Below are 13,100 nucleotides of genomic sequence, written 5' to 3'. Positions count from 1 at the left end.
GATAGAACACAAAGCCATACTTTCTTTCATTTTAATAAACACTAATTATGGGAAAGTGGCTGCAGCTCATCTATATTCAACCCACTGACGCTGCCAACATAGACACGAAGGCCGTAAGTCATGAAGTTGAGTGAGTTACGAGCAACAAAGTCAGGAATAAACTTTAAATCAGCCTTAGAGTTGTACTTTAGAGACGGAGATGTTTGGAATGTACTTCATATGTTTTTTCTTATTATTTTAATTGTTGTAGTTGGTTATTGGTATTAGTGTCAAGGAAAGTACACAAAACAGTAGTAATGACATACAATCCATAAAGACAAGATATGAAGACAGACCAAACAAACCACACACAAACAAACAAAAGACATATGAATACTATTGTTATTACACATAGATAGAGTTGTATGTTGGGTACATGTTTTTATGTTTGTATTTCAGCAAATAATACTTTTTTTGTTATAATAATCACAATAAACATGCATTTAAATGGAAGTGAAATCAAACTAGTTGCCATATTTAACATATTTAAAGTAATCAAATCTCCTACAATCCATCACGAGCACTTAAAGTTACAGACGGATGAGAAAAATGATGGAGACCGATGACATTATAATCTTACAAAGCAATAATTCCCCCGTCGTAACAGTCACAGATGAGAAACAAGTGTTAAGTCGACGTCGTTGAGATAATGTGCAGATAATTTAAAAAGAAACTTTAGAAAACAGACATAGGAACAGTGTGCGGTGAGATATTATGCAGATGATGTGTTGTTGTTCTGCAACATATCAGACAGGTTTTACCCTCATGAAGGTTTGATGAGGACCTTCCTCTGAATATGATTAGTTCCTCTGGCACGTTATCACTTCTGTTATGAGTTTGCCAACTTGAACTTGTGAGATCGCGGAGCGCCCGAAGGTCCCATCTCTGCCACGTAGACGTCTACTTCACCTTATAGATCGCATCCCCGATGCCGCTGTGTTTGTGTGCTCGTGCTTCTTGAGCGGAGTACCTCTGGGTTCAGGTCTGGTGGGACAAACGCCTCACAGCTAAACTCTAAATGGTCCTAAGTTTGGAGCGTCCCCGGAGGCTCCCTGGACCCTCCAGCTATCCCTCTGTGTACTTAGCCTGCAAAAAAAAAAACCTATGCAGATAACTGCTCTCCTAGGCGGGAATTTCCGAAGGAATATGCAACCAGGATGTTGTTTACGAGCCTCTGAGGAGGGATTTTGATGCTGATTGCTCCAGTAACTATCTCCCCGAGGTGCTCTCTGAGACATATACAGTAGGGAGCACGCAGAATACTCAAATAATTGGCACATCATAAACAACACCTCAATATTTTTTAGCTGTATGTGTTGTTGTTACTGTTTGGCGGAGGTCGTTATCGGTGATGTGGCATCGTCATGGTAGTGCCAAAGAAGCAGATGGCTTCTTGTTGTTGGCCAGCGAGACGCTACCGGTGATCCCGTTCTAACGGCCTAACGCTCCTCCTTTCCTCTGCAGAAGGAGCTCCCCGCGGAGAAGGCGCCCGTCAGCGCCCAGTCCAGCTCGCTGGACTTCTCCATGGAGTCCCTGAACCAGCTGAACCACAGCGGCTCCAGCAGCGGCAGCCTGTACCCGGACGCCAGCTCGGGCGGCCGCGGGGCCGACGCGGGCAAGAGCGAGGACGGCGGCGGCGGCGGCGGCAAGGCGGACGAGCCCTCCTCCTCCAGCTTCTCCACCAAGCCGGGGGCCGACGCCGCCGGCTCGCTCAGCGACTCGCTGTACGACAGCTTCTCCTCCTGCACCAGCCAGGGCTCCAACGAAGTGTAGGGGCCGCGGGGCGAGGAGGCGGGGCCTCTGACATTGTAAAAGATACTTCGACTGGACTTGGTTCGGTCTCACCCCTCGTTGGTCGTGGACCACGGCCTCAGCATGCAGAGCCCTGCGCTCTCTTCACACAACGCAAAGCACTTAGTGGAGCTGGAGACTCGGGGGCGCGGCCTCTCAACCCTCAACCACCGACCCTCGACCCCCGAGCCAGGACTTTGAATAGTTTGACTCTGGGTGTGGTGGACTGGACCGCAATACAAGGACGTTGTCTCTTTGAAACTTCTTATCACTGCACTGTAAGGAATGCTGTACAAAGTGTGTGAGGGGTGTAAAGTGAACGCCGGCTCCTCGCGGGCAACATCGCCGTATACAGTTGCGACAACATTGTTGCTTTGATTGCATTCCTGTTTGCTAGGAACGTAGACTTAAACCATACGGTGTCATTTTATGTTTTGCTGCTAAGTTCGTTGCCCAAATATTGCCCGTGTTGAATCACAACCCATAGTAAGAATAATAACAGAAGGTTCATCTTTTTTTTTTAAAGCAATATTTTTACAAACAGGATTTTCATTTCTGTTCAGTTTAAAAGGTAAAAAAAATGTTGGCAATCTTCTCTTTGTGTGTCATTTGAAACAACATAGGCATTTTTTTCTGTTTTTTGAATTATCACTATTCAGCTAACAATACTGGTTTCTTCGCAGCAAGTTATGATGATGCGTGGAAGCAAAACATGCTTCCACGCATGAACTAATATAATAAGACGACTTCTCACTGTCTCTGACTGGTACTTGAAAGCGACCCGGTGTTGTTGTTGGTAGCTCAGGGAACATACTGGACTCATGTAGATTGTAAGAATTTAACTGCAGCCATCAGGAAACAAACACAAAATTACACTCAGTTTTCTTTTTTCTCACATGCAAAACTCCAGAATCCAAACGTGTAGCGTGAAGCGTACCCGACCTCTCCAAACCTCAGTTTTCCTTTCATAGTTGTACATTATGTTGTATATATATATAAAAAAAATAAGTTAATATCAGAATGGGCATTGCTGATTGATATATGCAAATGAGGAGAAAGAAGAAGCAGCAGCAACAACAACAACAACAAATGTAAATTGTTTGCCAATCATTCAAGGTTTTTAAGTCTCTGTGCATCTGTTTTTCTTATGGAGCTCTTTAGGGGTTGCTGTTTAAAGCAAAATTCTTTATTTTGATCGATGAGAGCTATTACTAAAATATTTTATCACTTTATTTTAAAGACATATTTGAACTTTTAGGTGAAGTTATGCCAAATTTGTATCTGGAATTTGACCAGCTGGTGCTAATCAACAGAGCCGACTGTGTGTTTCAATTTTTCTATGAAACTGTTAATATTGTACGAAGAGAGTCTGAAGGGGACTCGTGTATTTTTCTAGATGTCCAGTATTTATACCCACATTTTGTACTGTCAGACTGTAGTGTGATTGTCATGCTTCACCTCTCTCCTTAAATGTCCTGGTTCCTTTGAAAAGAGAAATGGTTACCAGCAGTGTTACTTTGGTAATTATCATTAATGTTATTATTATTATTATTATTATTACTGTGTGCAATTGTGTCTGCTACACCAGACTTTAATGCTATATTTTATGTAACTATTTCCTAAATAAATATGAGAAATGTCCTATTTCATGAGCTGAAGCTGCGCGTGCCTGTGTGTGTATTTGTGCAAGGTGCGCATGCGCGCGTCAGCAGGCGATTCATTCATTCTTTCGATGTAGAAATAAAGGAGTTTGGAGGGGAAACGTTTCAGCCCCAAGGGCATCGCGTGGAATCACCGCCTCCCACTCGCGGCCTGTCAGCGGGAGCCGGCGACAGATCGCTCCGCGCGGCGCGGAGGGATTTATAACCATTAGAGTCCCCTGATGGGTCATTACGCGCGTATAAATAAACGGAATTAGTTTATGGACGCGTGGATGATTTCTCTCTGCGGCTGCCTCTACGTACAGTAATAGGCTCAATATGTCGTATTGATCACAGAAAAGTAAACAGCATTATAATCAGATTACTGTGTTTACAAAGAATGAGAAATAACTAGATGATAAAACAGCTTATGATGTGCACTGATCTTATTATAACTCATATAACTTATTATAAGGAGCAGAAGAGTTATGCCATGCTATAAAATGGTACTTATGTTGGTATAAACATTGTGATATTTTAGAAATATGAGTCATGGGATAAAAAATACAAAAAATCGCAACATATTTCTAAAATATTCTTTCAAAATAGTACTATAGTGGTTGGTAAAAGGTGACAGAGGCACCTCTTAAAGTATGATATGAGTCAGGTGAGCAATAAACCAACTAAAGTCTGACTAATTACTGACACCTTTAAAGGTCACTGTGTGTGCAGAGCAGAATATCCACATTGAAATGATAATACTTGTTCTAGAGCTGATATGCAACACTGAACTTTTCATACCTCTCATCACATAAAATATCATTCAAATGTCACAAAACCAGAAAATGCCAAATCTGTAAAAACCTGTTATCGCCATCAACGCGTAAACCCAAAGAGATGTGGTAAAAATAAAATAAAAACATATTTAAATGCAAACTATACGAGCTCCCGTCACGTGGTGCGCGTTATGATTTCTGGGTTTGTCTCCAGCTGCGCTGCAGGAGAGAGACTCCTCACACTCCTCACACTTTGCGGAGCTTTCGCTCACCTCAGCCAGCAGAGAGGATGCGCGCATCCGTGTCCGGGCTTCTTCCTCCTCCTCCTCTTCCTCCGCGGCTCTTCGTCCTGCACGCGCCCGTCTAACAAGTTCCTCTGGTCGGATGTTTCCCCTCGCAGCGCCTTTTGGGAGAGGATGCGTCTTCTCGTTTTTGCGACTTTATTTGGAGTCCTTCTCGACGCAGGTAGGTGCGGAGCTCGGGCGCAGTCCGGAGCCTCGATACTTCATTTCTGTCTACGTGCGTGCGCAACAGAGGGTAAATACAGAATACGGGTTATTTACATTTAATGTGTCAAGACAGGATATTTTAAAACATTTAATCTTCAGCTATACTGCTTATAAATGCCTTTTGCACTTAAAAAAACAGAATTATTGCCTCGGGGTAACTCATTTCCTCACGTGTCTGTGCGTAAAATCGGACATCCAAATAAGCATCACACAAACATCCACTTCCTGTCTTTGTATACTTTTTGGGGGGGGGAAACTTAAGGAACTTAAAGAAGAAAAAATGAATCATGATATTAATCATGTTGTGTGTGTGGTGCTGGTTTTGCAGGCTGGAGGACTCACTCCTCTGCCTGTTCTGCCTGGTGGAAAAGATATAAACACATATTCAATACAATAACAGCCACCAACCTGTGATTATCATACGAGCTGCTTGTTTCTGTCTCTCTGGTTGATGCAGAATGAGAGATTATCTTGCAAATGATTTGTTTGGCAAAGAATAATAGGATTCGGCAGGTTTTTTTGGTGTCAGTTTGCGCTGATTTGGAGTATCTCACACTTACATTTCTTTTAATTTTCCCTTCACAGTATTGTTAAGCCCCACTGAGATAACGCCTCTCTTTTACAAGAGAGATCTGAGGAAAGAGGCTCCAGTTTCCTCCACCTGTGTGATGTTATTATGTTTTGTTTGCCCAAAGTGATTACAGCTAATAGGATTATGATGAGATGATATTGGGTTTGCACCTTTTGTACCGAGAAGTAAATGATTTAGTTTCTTTTATATCATCTTCTGTTTTCTGTCAGTGAGGAAAACACATTTTTAGAGCAATTTTCTGATAAAACTGATAAGCCGCAGCCTGGCCGCTGGATTATTGCCCTCTAGCAGGATATTCTCCCAAAAAGAAGTTCCTTGTTTTCACACAATCTCTTCTCAGATGATGGATGGAGCGCTCCAGCATTCGCTGGGTTTAAAGTAATTAGGCCGAGGCTGTGATGTCACCTTCAGACCTTTTATCAGATGCATTTGATGGCGCTTTCGGAGTTGAGATTAATGTTTGGTGCCATTTTAATAATTACAATGCTAACATATTATATATTGTGGGACATTTAGGACAGAAAGGGCCGGCGTGTTTACTGGACTTTGAGGGTTTTTTTTATAATTAAATGCACCGGGATATGCTGCTGATAACCTTGTAGACATATTAATGGAACCTGGCAAGCAACAATCCAGTGTACCAATTAACACTGACTGATGTAATTACTTGCAATGGAGGACTTTTCAATCTCAGCTCTCTTTGAAAAACATTCAGAGGTTCAATAAAAATGAACGGCTTGCCCATCACCTATGATGCAATGAGTTGCCAGTGTGAATATGACCTGCATATTGCAGTGGGGTGTTGCACAGCACACATATTGTCTGCAAAAAATTTTTTTTAAATGTGACGTGGCCGACATGACACGGGTGTTTATGGATGTTTCACCCGAATATAAAGTCAGATTAACAACGAGACTTCAGGCAATAAGAAAAGCCCATCCCGGCAGCTTTAAAAGCATCGCAGGAAATGTACAAAAGCTGCGAGAAACGCTGTATATTTTATTGAGGAGAAAATGTGGGAGCCGTCACAGTTTCACTCTCTCACGGGACACTGGCAGAGCTGAATTGTAAATGGAGCTTTATCGCCTATACAAATCATCGGGTTAAAGGGGAAGTTAAAAGAACCACTCTCAGCTTTTTATGTCATTTTTTACAGCTTTTTTGTGTACATTTATAATCCTTCCGTTGTCACGCATGAGACAGCCATTGTAAAAGTCTAGAAAAAGCACCAAAAAGATCAGACTTTTGCTTTTGTAAAGTCACAAAGCGGTGCTGCCCTTCTGCTGGCGGGCGTGATGTCAAACAACGACAGAGGAGATGACATCGCACTCTAGTGGAGCGCCATTAGTCTGGTTTGGTGCAACGCCATCAGAGGCTCTTGCACAAAGCAGAATCTATAAGAGCCTATGCTGGACTGAGAAAACAGGAATCAGAATATTGTGGATTATGGGTGTTATCAATGCACTCTGAGCCTGCGCTATGGATGAAACAGGGAATCGGTGACAATGAACTGGTGCAGAGGAGAGCAAGTGTGCAGAAACTGTGCATCCAGATTGAATCAAACATTATTCCCTGCTCGTAAAGTTATATCTTTAAACACATTACAATTTTGTCAGCTTTCTTGTTTTTACCTGTATTCAATTGTTCGTATTAAACAAACAAGTAAAGGCATGCTAACGTGTGAGCTTTAAAAGAGCTTGTCGATGGATTTTCCTGTAGTCATGCTAGCTTCCCCACCGTCACCCGGTTTATAGTCCTTGTGCTAAGGTAAACTAACCGGCGGCTGGCCGTAGCTTTGTATCTGCACAGATATCCAAGTGAGATTCATCTTCTGGAGCAAGTATACACTAACCTTTACAAGCTACACCTTACCTTTACAAGCTACACCTAGCTAACCTATACAAGCTAGCACCTCACTTACCTTTACAAGCTAGCACCTTGCTAACCTTTACAAGTTAGCACCTTAATAACCTTTACAAGCTACACCTTACTAACCTTTACAAGCTACACCTTACCTATACAAGCTAGCACCTTGCTAACCTATACAAGCTACACCTTACTAATCTTTACAAGCTACACCTTACCTATACAAGCTATCACCTTGCTAACCTATACAAGCTACACCTTACTAACCTTTACAAGCTACACCCTACCTTTACAAGCTATCACCTTGCTAACCTATACAAGCTACACCTTACTAACCTTTACAAGCTACACCCTACCTTTACAAGCTAGCACCTTGCTAACCTTTACAAGCTAGCACCTTGCTATTTTTTTACAAGCATGAACCTGTTGCCTTTGCACATGAACAACGTTCCAAAATTCAGCAAATTTGTATTCTGCATTTGACAACAACAGATGTAGCTTTGATCAATTTCCTTTTGTAATATGTAGAAGAAAGTATCTACTCGAAATAGCACTTATTTTTACAATCAACACTTGAAATGATGAAGGCCCTCGTATGCAATGTAAAGAGATTTGGTGTTTTAGATATTCATAGGAAAAAGGGAGAACCCTCTTCAGGGCTCCGTTGTGAAGCTTGAATGTGTTGCCCTCTCCCAGGAGATGCCCTTCAGATCCAGTGCTACCAGTGCGAGGAGATGAAGCACAACGACTGCTCCACGCCGGAGTACATCGTCAACTGCACCGTCAACGTGCAGGACATGTGCCAGAAGGAGGTGCTGGTCAAGCCCGATGGTGAGTGACAGTCTGCTAGGTGCCGGTCCACAGGATGATGTTTTCTGTTATTACAAATGCTCATTTGGAGGAATACGCGTCTCTTGGTTTCCACATTCCTTCATGGGATGCAGTGCCAGGTCCAAGTGGAAAAGAGGAGTTCCTTTTCATCTGCAGAGGTGACCGTCTGGGAACCGGAGACGGAGCTGAACGCTCCGAAGCTATTCGACCTCTCAGGATCACGCCGCACTTCTTCTCCATTCAGATGAAGTTCAGGCAACATGATTAAGTCGAAAAGCACTTGTAATTTTGTTGGCGTGCAACGGGGCGGGGCAAACATGAACTCTGATGTCCCAACCGGGACGAGCCCGGACGCAGTCGTAAAGAAGGTTGTCTGGATATCAGCAGGTCGAAAATAATATCACTATTGTGACATTTATTAAAAGTCACGTAAACAGCAGATTGAATCAGCTGTGAGGTTTAAACCTGTTGGCATTTTAAAAGGACAGAACACGGCTCACCTTCTTCCACCTTTAAATAAATCCGAGTATTTTTGACTTACTGACCCAGCAGAAGAGGCCGAGCAGGTCACCACGAGTCCCCGCTGCCTCCCAGCGTCAAAAATATTGTTATCTGTTGTTTTCTGCCTTCACTCGGCTTCAAAGATGGAGAGAGTTGCATTGATTGATGTGCGGATAGAAGTGGCGGTCTTGCAGACGGTGTAACGCATCAGTTTTCCCATGATGCATTGTACACCCACACAGAGATACGTGAGGCTTAATTCGTTGTCTTTATTGTCGCGCTCACTTTTTGGCAGGCATCTCCGGCGTCACCCCGGCGAACCCTTTCTCCCCGGACCGCTTTATTCGGCTCATCCGTCAGCGAGGAGAGACGCTGCTTCAGCTGCCACCCGACACAACATTAGATTAGTTGTGCGCCGTGTTATAGAAAATAAAACGGTTCAGCCCGCAGGGCGCCAACTTGGAGGCTGGTGTCCTGTTTTTTTTTTTGTTGTTGTCTTTTTCCAAAAGCAGAAAGCGTGCGTATGGAAGCTGTGCGTACGTCTCCAGACGGAACGGATTGAATTCATCTCACTTAGATTGAATCAAAACGTGTTCTTGCGCAGTGAGGGGATGAATGTAATTTGCAGCAAACACATGATGAATAAGACAATAAGACACATGGTTGCTTCTACATGCCGTTGGAAACACATAAGAAATAACGACCATGTGTAGACGACTGGGTGTCAGCGGCTCTGGGGTGCAGTAATAAAAGTGGCTCCAGAATATGAGTTCTTGGTCTTCATACGAGCATCCAAATGGTTGGAACGTATCGCACGCTGACAAACACCAGTTAATAAGAGCAGACAGGAAGTCAATAGCTGCGTCGCCCTGTAGTGCCATAAAATGCTGCAACACAAGGCCCGTACATGGAGCGTCTTCAATGTGAGCAATCCAATCACAGCACGAGGAGATGAACCACTTAAGATTTCTCTGTTTTTTTGTTGTTTTTTTTGACAGGAATACATTATCGGAAGTCCTGCGCCTCCTCCGGAGCGTGCCTCATCGCCTCCTCCGGCTACCAGCAGTTCTGCACCGGCCGGCTGAACTCCGTGTGCATCTCCTGCTGCAACACGCCGCTCTGCAACGGGCCCAGGAGGAAGCGCCCCGCCCACTCGGCGGCGCCGGCCAACCGGCCGCCTCCCCTCCTCCTGGCCTTCTTCTCCCTGACGCTCCTGTCCGTCACGTAGACCCGAGGACGGCAGCTCCACCGCACAGTTTGTTTCCTCTCGTCCGAAGCTGGAGAAAATAAATGAATCATTTAGTCAAAAAGACAGAATCTTGGCATGAGAGGGAGTGAAATTAAATCAGGTTGTCCTTGCAAAAGCTCAACAGGAGAAACGTCTTTGACCTTGTGGCTGTAATTGACCCTGTTGTGGTGACCCATACACAACACAATGCATCGGTCCAGGCCACAATTAAAGCCCCTTAAACCCTTCCTGGAGTTGATGATAAGATCAATACTACTGTTACGTCTGTCGGTTCCATATATGAGGCTCCAGTCAGTGACTGGTTAGCTTAGCTTAGCACAAAGACTGGAAACGGTGGGAAACAGCTCGCCTGACTCCGTCTGAAGGCAACACAGTCACTAATTGACACCAAAAACTGGGAAAAATAACAAAATAACATTTTAGGGCCAGTTGAGTGGCGGGCTATTACTTGGCTGTGTGCAGTTGCCTGGCAACCAGTAGAGGAAACCAGGAAGTTACTGGTCCTGGCCCAACTTTTTTTGTATGGATTAAACAAGTGATGTCAATTAGCTGGGAGGTTGACTGCATCCTCAGACAGAACCAGGCTGTTTCCATATGTGCGCTAACGAGCTAAGCTAACAGGCCTTATTTTTAATGGACAGATGTGGAAGATCAAGCCAAGATCTCCAGCGCACTCTGATTTCTTCACGCGCACATTTCCGTCGCCACAGATCCACCTCGGAGCCGCGCCCTGCGACCCCCACGGCAGCGGATTTGGACGCCGCTCCGGCTCCACGTCGAGAGATAAACCTGTAAATCTGATCGATGTCACGCCGTCACCACCGAGAACGAGACCACGAAAAAAAAAACCCCGGAGAGGCGGAACGACACGAACCCTTCACGAGGAGGACGTGCGGTCTGAGGAACCCGCTCCGACGTCGTGTTCTGCTTGTTACGGTTCCGCTAGAAGTTATTGTAGGAAACGATATCTAGGCTTTTAATTTGTGGGCTTTTGTTGATCTTTTGGTTTTTCTATCTCGTTATTGCCGCTGTTGTTTGCTCAGAATACTCGTTCTCGTGGTGTGATGATGAAGAAGGCCTTTTCGATTCGAAGCAGATAAGAATCCGAAGGGTTCTGAGGTCTCGCTGTATCGGCATATTAATAATCATATATGTGCATATTTTCCACTGCCGGTACGGCATTGATTGACATTTTACTTCTTGGAATATGAAAGATGCTGAGATGGATTTGGAAAGACTGTGTTTGTCTTATTGCTTTTTAAACCTCAAAAGTTGCCTCTGTCACCCGGGAAGCTGATTAGATGTATTAATTAGACTTTAATATTCCATGTATTACTCTACACTGTCTTGGCAACATCGAGTTATGAGCATAAATACATCCTCACAAGAGTAATGCTTCAGGTGTCAGCCATATTTAATTAAGTTAATATTCCTTAAGAACTAAAAACATGATCAAATTATAGTCAGTGCATGTCTGCTGTCATATTTTCTAATCCGCACCAATAGGAATAAAATAACTGTTTGGATTATATTTCCACGTCCAGATGATGAGTTTTGGATTATAAGTTTATTTATTTGCCTCGTGAGGTTTGATTTGGCCGCAAAATCCTTTTTTTTTTCCTTCTGTAAATGTATATGGAGACATAAGTCACATATGAGGATTTGAATGGTCTGAAGCTGAGAAAGAACGTTGCATATTGATAATAATATCTCCATTCAGAGAGCGACGCGCCGTCCGATAAATGTTCCTGGCAGTTTGTTTGACTGGTCTTCTGTGAAGAGTGTCGCTGTGTCCTGCTGATGTGTGATGTAAATAAATGTTGCAGAAAAACTGAGCACGTTTTTAGATGATTTCAGTCCGTGAAGGAGCGCCATGCATCACGTCTGACAGTTACAGATAGCTCGTCTCACGAGGTCATTTAGTGCTCGTTATAAGTTTCCAGAGGAACTGGCACATTTAAACGTTCATTAACGACATAAAATATAACATTCCTGCAACATCTCCTGCTGCCTTAACCGTAATGAATGAATGAGAAGTGTCCCAATGAACTCCCTAATTAGAACCAAATCAGTTCCCTTCAAGGAACCTTCCAGTAATAGCTCCTGTGTGGGAAACTAACGGCAGCAACGGGAGCTGTGGACTCTATAAAGTGCCTTAATGATGAGGTGGAGTGTCGCAACGTTATCACCTTTTCCTTCACGATTAAACCAAGAAAAAGCAAGACATCCGTCGGCTTAGATCCTAAAGACTCATTGGCAAAAAGGAAGACGTGGTAGCGTCCTCCACAGACAGCCCGTTTCAAGCAGACAACATTAGGATTCCTCTCAGATGTAATGCATCCACTTTAGGGCTTTTGGAGGGAGGAGGGTGGGGGGAGGTGACTTTATTTGACTCTCTGGGAAATGAAATCCAGCCCCGCTGGTGGTCCCTGGGAGGTTCTTCGGGCCTCAATGTTCTCTCTGTCTCTTTACCCTTCACACCGCCGAGCCGGCGTTTTATGAAATTTGCCGCATTTTTAGTACGCTACTTAATGACTCATCTATTGATTTCTTTGTGCGCTGTGCCACCTTCGTGGTTTCCAAATAAGCGTGCGCACGAGTCTTTCCTCCACTCCACCTGTTTGCATTTTCAATTAGCAAAATGGCGCTGGAACTGATAAAAAGCCCTGTGTGAACCAGAAGATTAAAGTTTTGTCGGAGTGAGCAGAGAATACAGATCAGACATAATCCACTCTGCATTACAGCGCTCTTACAGCGGCTGCTAGTGTCTTGCAGAGGATCCCAGGTAATTCCGCGAAGATGAGATATGAGAGCGGTGCAGAGGGCCCAGACATGTACTGTGATATCGAACCGATGGAAGATCTGTCGGCTCCTTATCCGGTCAAGTGAAAAGTGGAATTATTGCTCTCTACTTTAAAGATGGAGACAGAACTCGGCAGTTCGGTTGGGACTGTGATGACTGTCGGCGATGATCGGCTGGTAAGCGTTGTATAATCGTGCTTCCGTGTGACCGTTTTCATTGATTTCCCCTGACAATGCAGCGGTGTGCAGCGGTGCTTTAAAAAAACAACAACACACACACACACAATCGAGCAGCTCCCACTGGAGGGAAAACATGACCAAAGAGATGAGAAATTTCAGCTCAAACCAGCACAGTGTTAAACTTCCGATGTGTCAATTGCAGTTTCAACTTCTAGGGCTATTAGCAGGACACACACACACACACACACACACACACACACACACAAACATCCTGCAGTGTGACAGAGCATCAATACGCCTGGGCACAGAGGACGCGGAGGACGA

The 13,100-nt window shown here is 44.1% G+C and overlaps 2 protein-coding genes across 3 annotated transcripts in view; both read left to right on the top strand.

Moving 5' to 3' along the window:
* The window catches only part of LOC137794209 (nck-associated protein 5-like), a 92,491-nt gene extending 89,025 nt beyond the window's left edge, over positions 1 to 3,466 (top strand). For both annotated transcript variants that reach the window (XM_068590897.1, XM_068590898.1), the window contains exon 19: positions 1,504 to 3,466. In XM_068590897.1, the coding sequence (XP_068446998.1) occupies positions 1,504 to 1,812 (309 nt within the window). In that variant the 3' untranslated portion in view covers positions 1,813 to 3,466. The remainder of the gene's footprint in view (positions 1 to 1,503) is intronic.
* Positions 3,467 to 4,515: 1,049 nt separating this feature from the next.
* On the top strand, positions 4,516 to 11,598 carry LOC137794095 (ly6/PLAUR domain-containing protein 1-like). The gene is made up of 3 exons (XM_068590707.1): positions 4,516 to 4,711; positions 7,910 to 8,044; positions 9,544 to 11,598. Exons 1-3 carry the CDS (start codon positions 4,663 to 4,665, stop codon positions 9,771 to 9,773), a joined length of 414 nt encoding a protein of 137 aa, XP_068446808.1. The 5' UTR covers positions 4,516 to 4,662; the 3' UTR covers positions 9,774 to 11,598.
* Positions 11,599 to 13,100: the final 1,502 nt, after the last annotated feature.

Source organism: Clinocottus analis, unplaced genomic scaffold (genome assembly GCF_023055335.1).
Source record: "Clinocottus analis isolate CAN_PGR_092001 unplaced genomic scaffold, fCliAna1.0.p SCAF_24, whole genome shotgun sequence".
NCBI classification, from domain to species: domain Eukaryota; kingdom Metazoa; phylum Chordata; class Actinopteri; order Perciformes; family Cottidae; genus Clinocottus; species Clinocottus analis.
This window is presented reverse-complemented; position numbering and strand designations above follow the sequence as displayed.

Coding starts and splice junctions, on each gene's coding strand:
- LOC137794095 (XM_068590707.1), top strand. CDS start 4,663: ATGCGTCTTCTCGTTTTTGCGACTTTATTTGGAGTCCTTCTCGACGCA. Junction 4,712..7,909: donor TGGAGTCCTTCTCGACGCAG/GTAGGTGCGGAG, acceptor GCCCTCTCCCAG/GAGATGCCCTTCAGATCCAG. Junction 8,045..9,543: donor GGTGCTGGTCAAGCCCGATG/GTGAGTGACAGT, acceptor TTTTTTTGACAG/GAATACATTATCGGAAGTCC.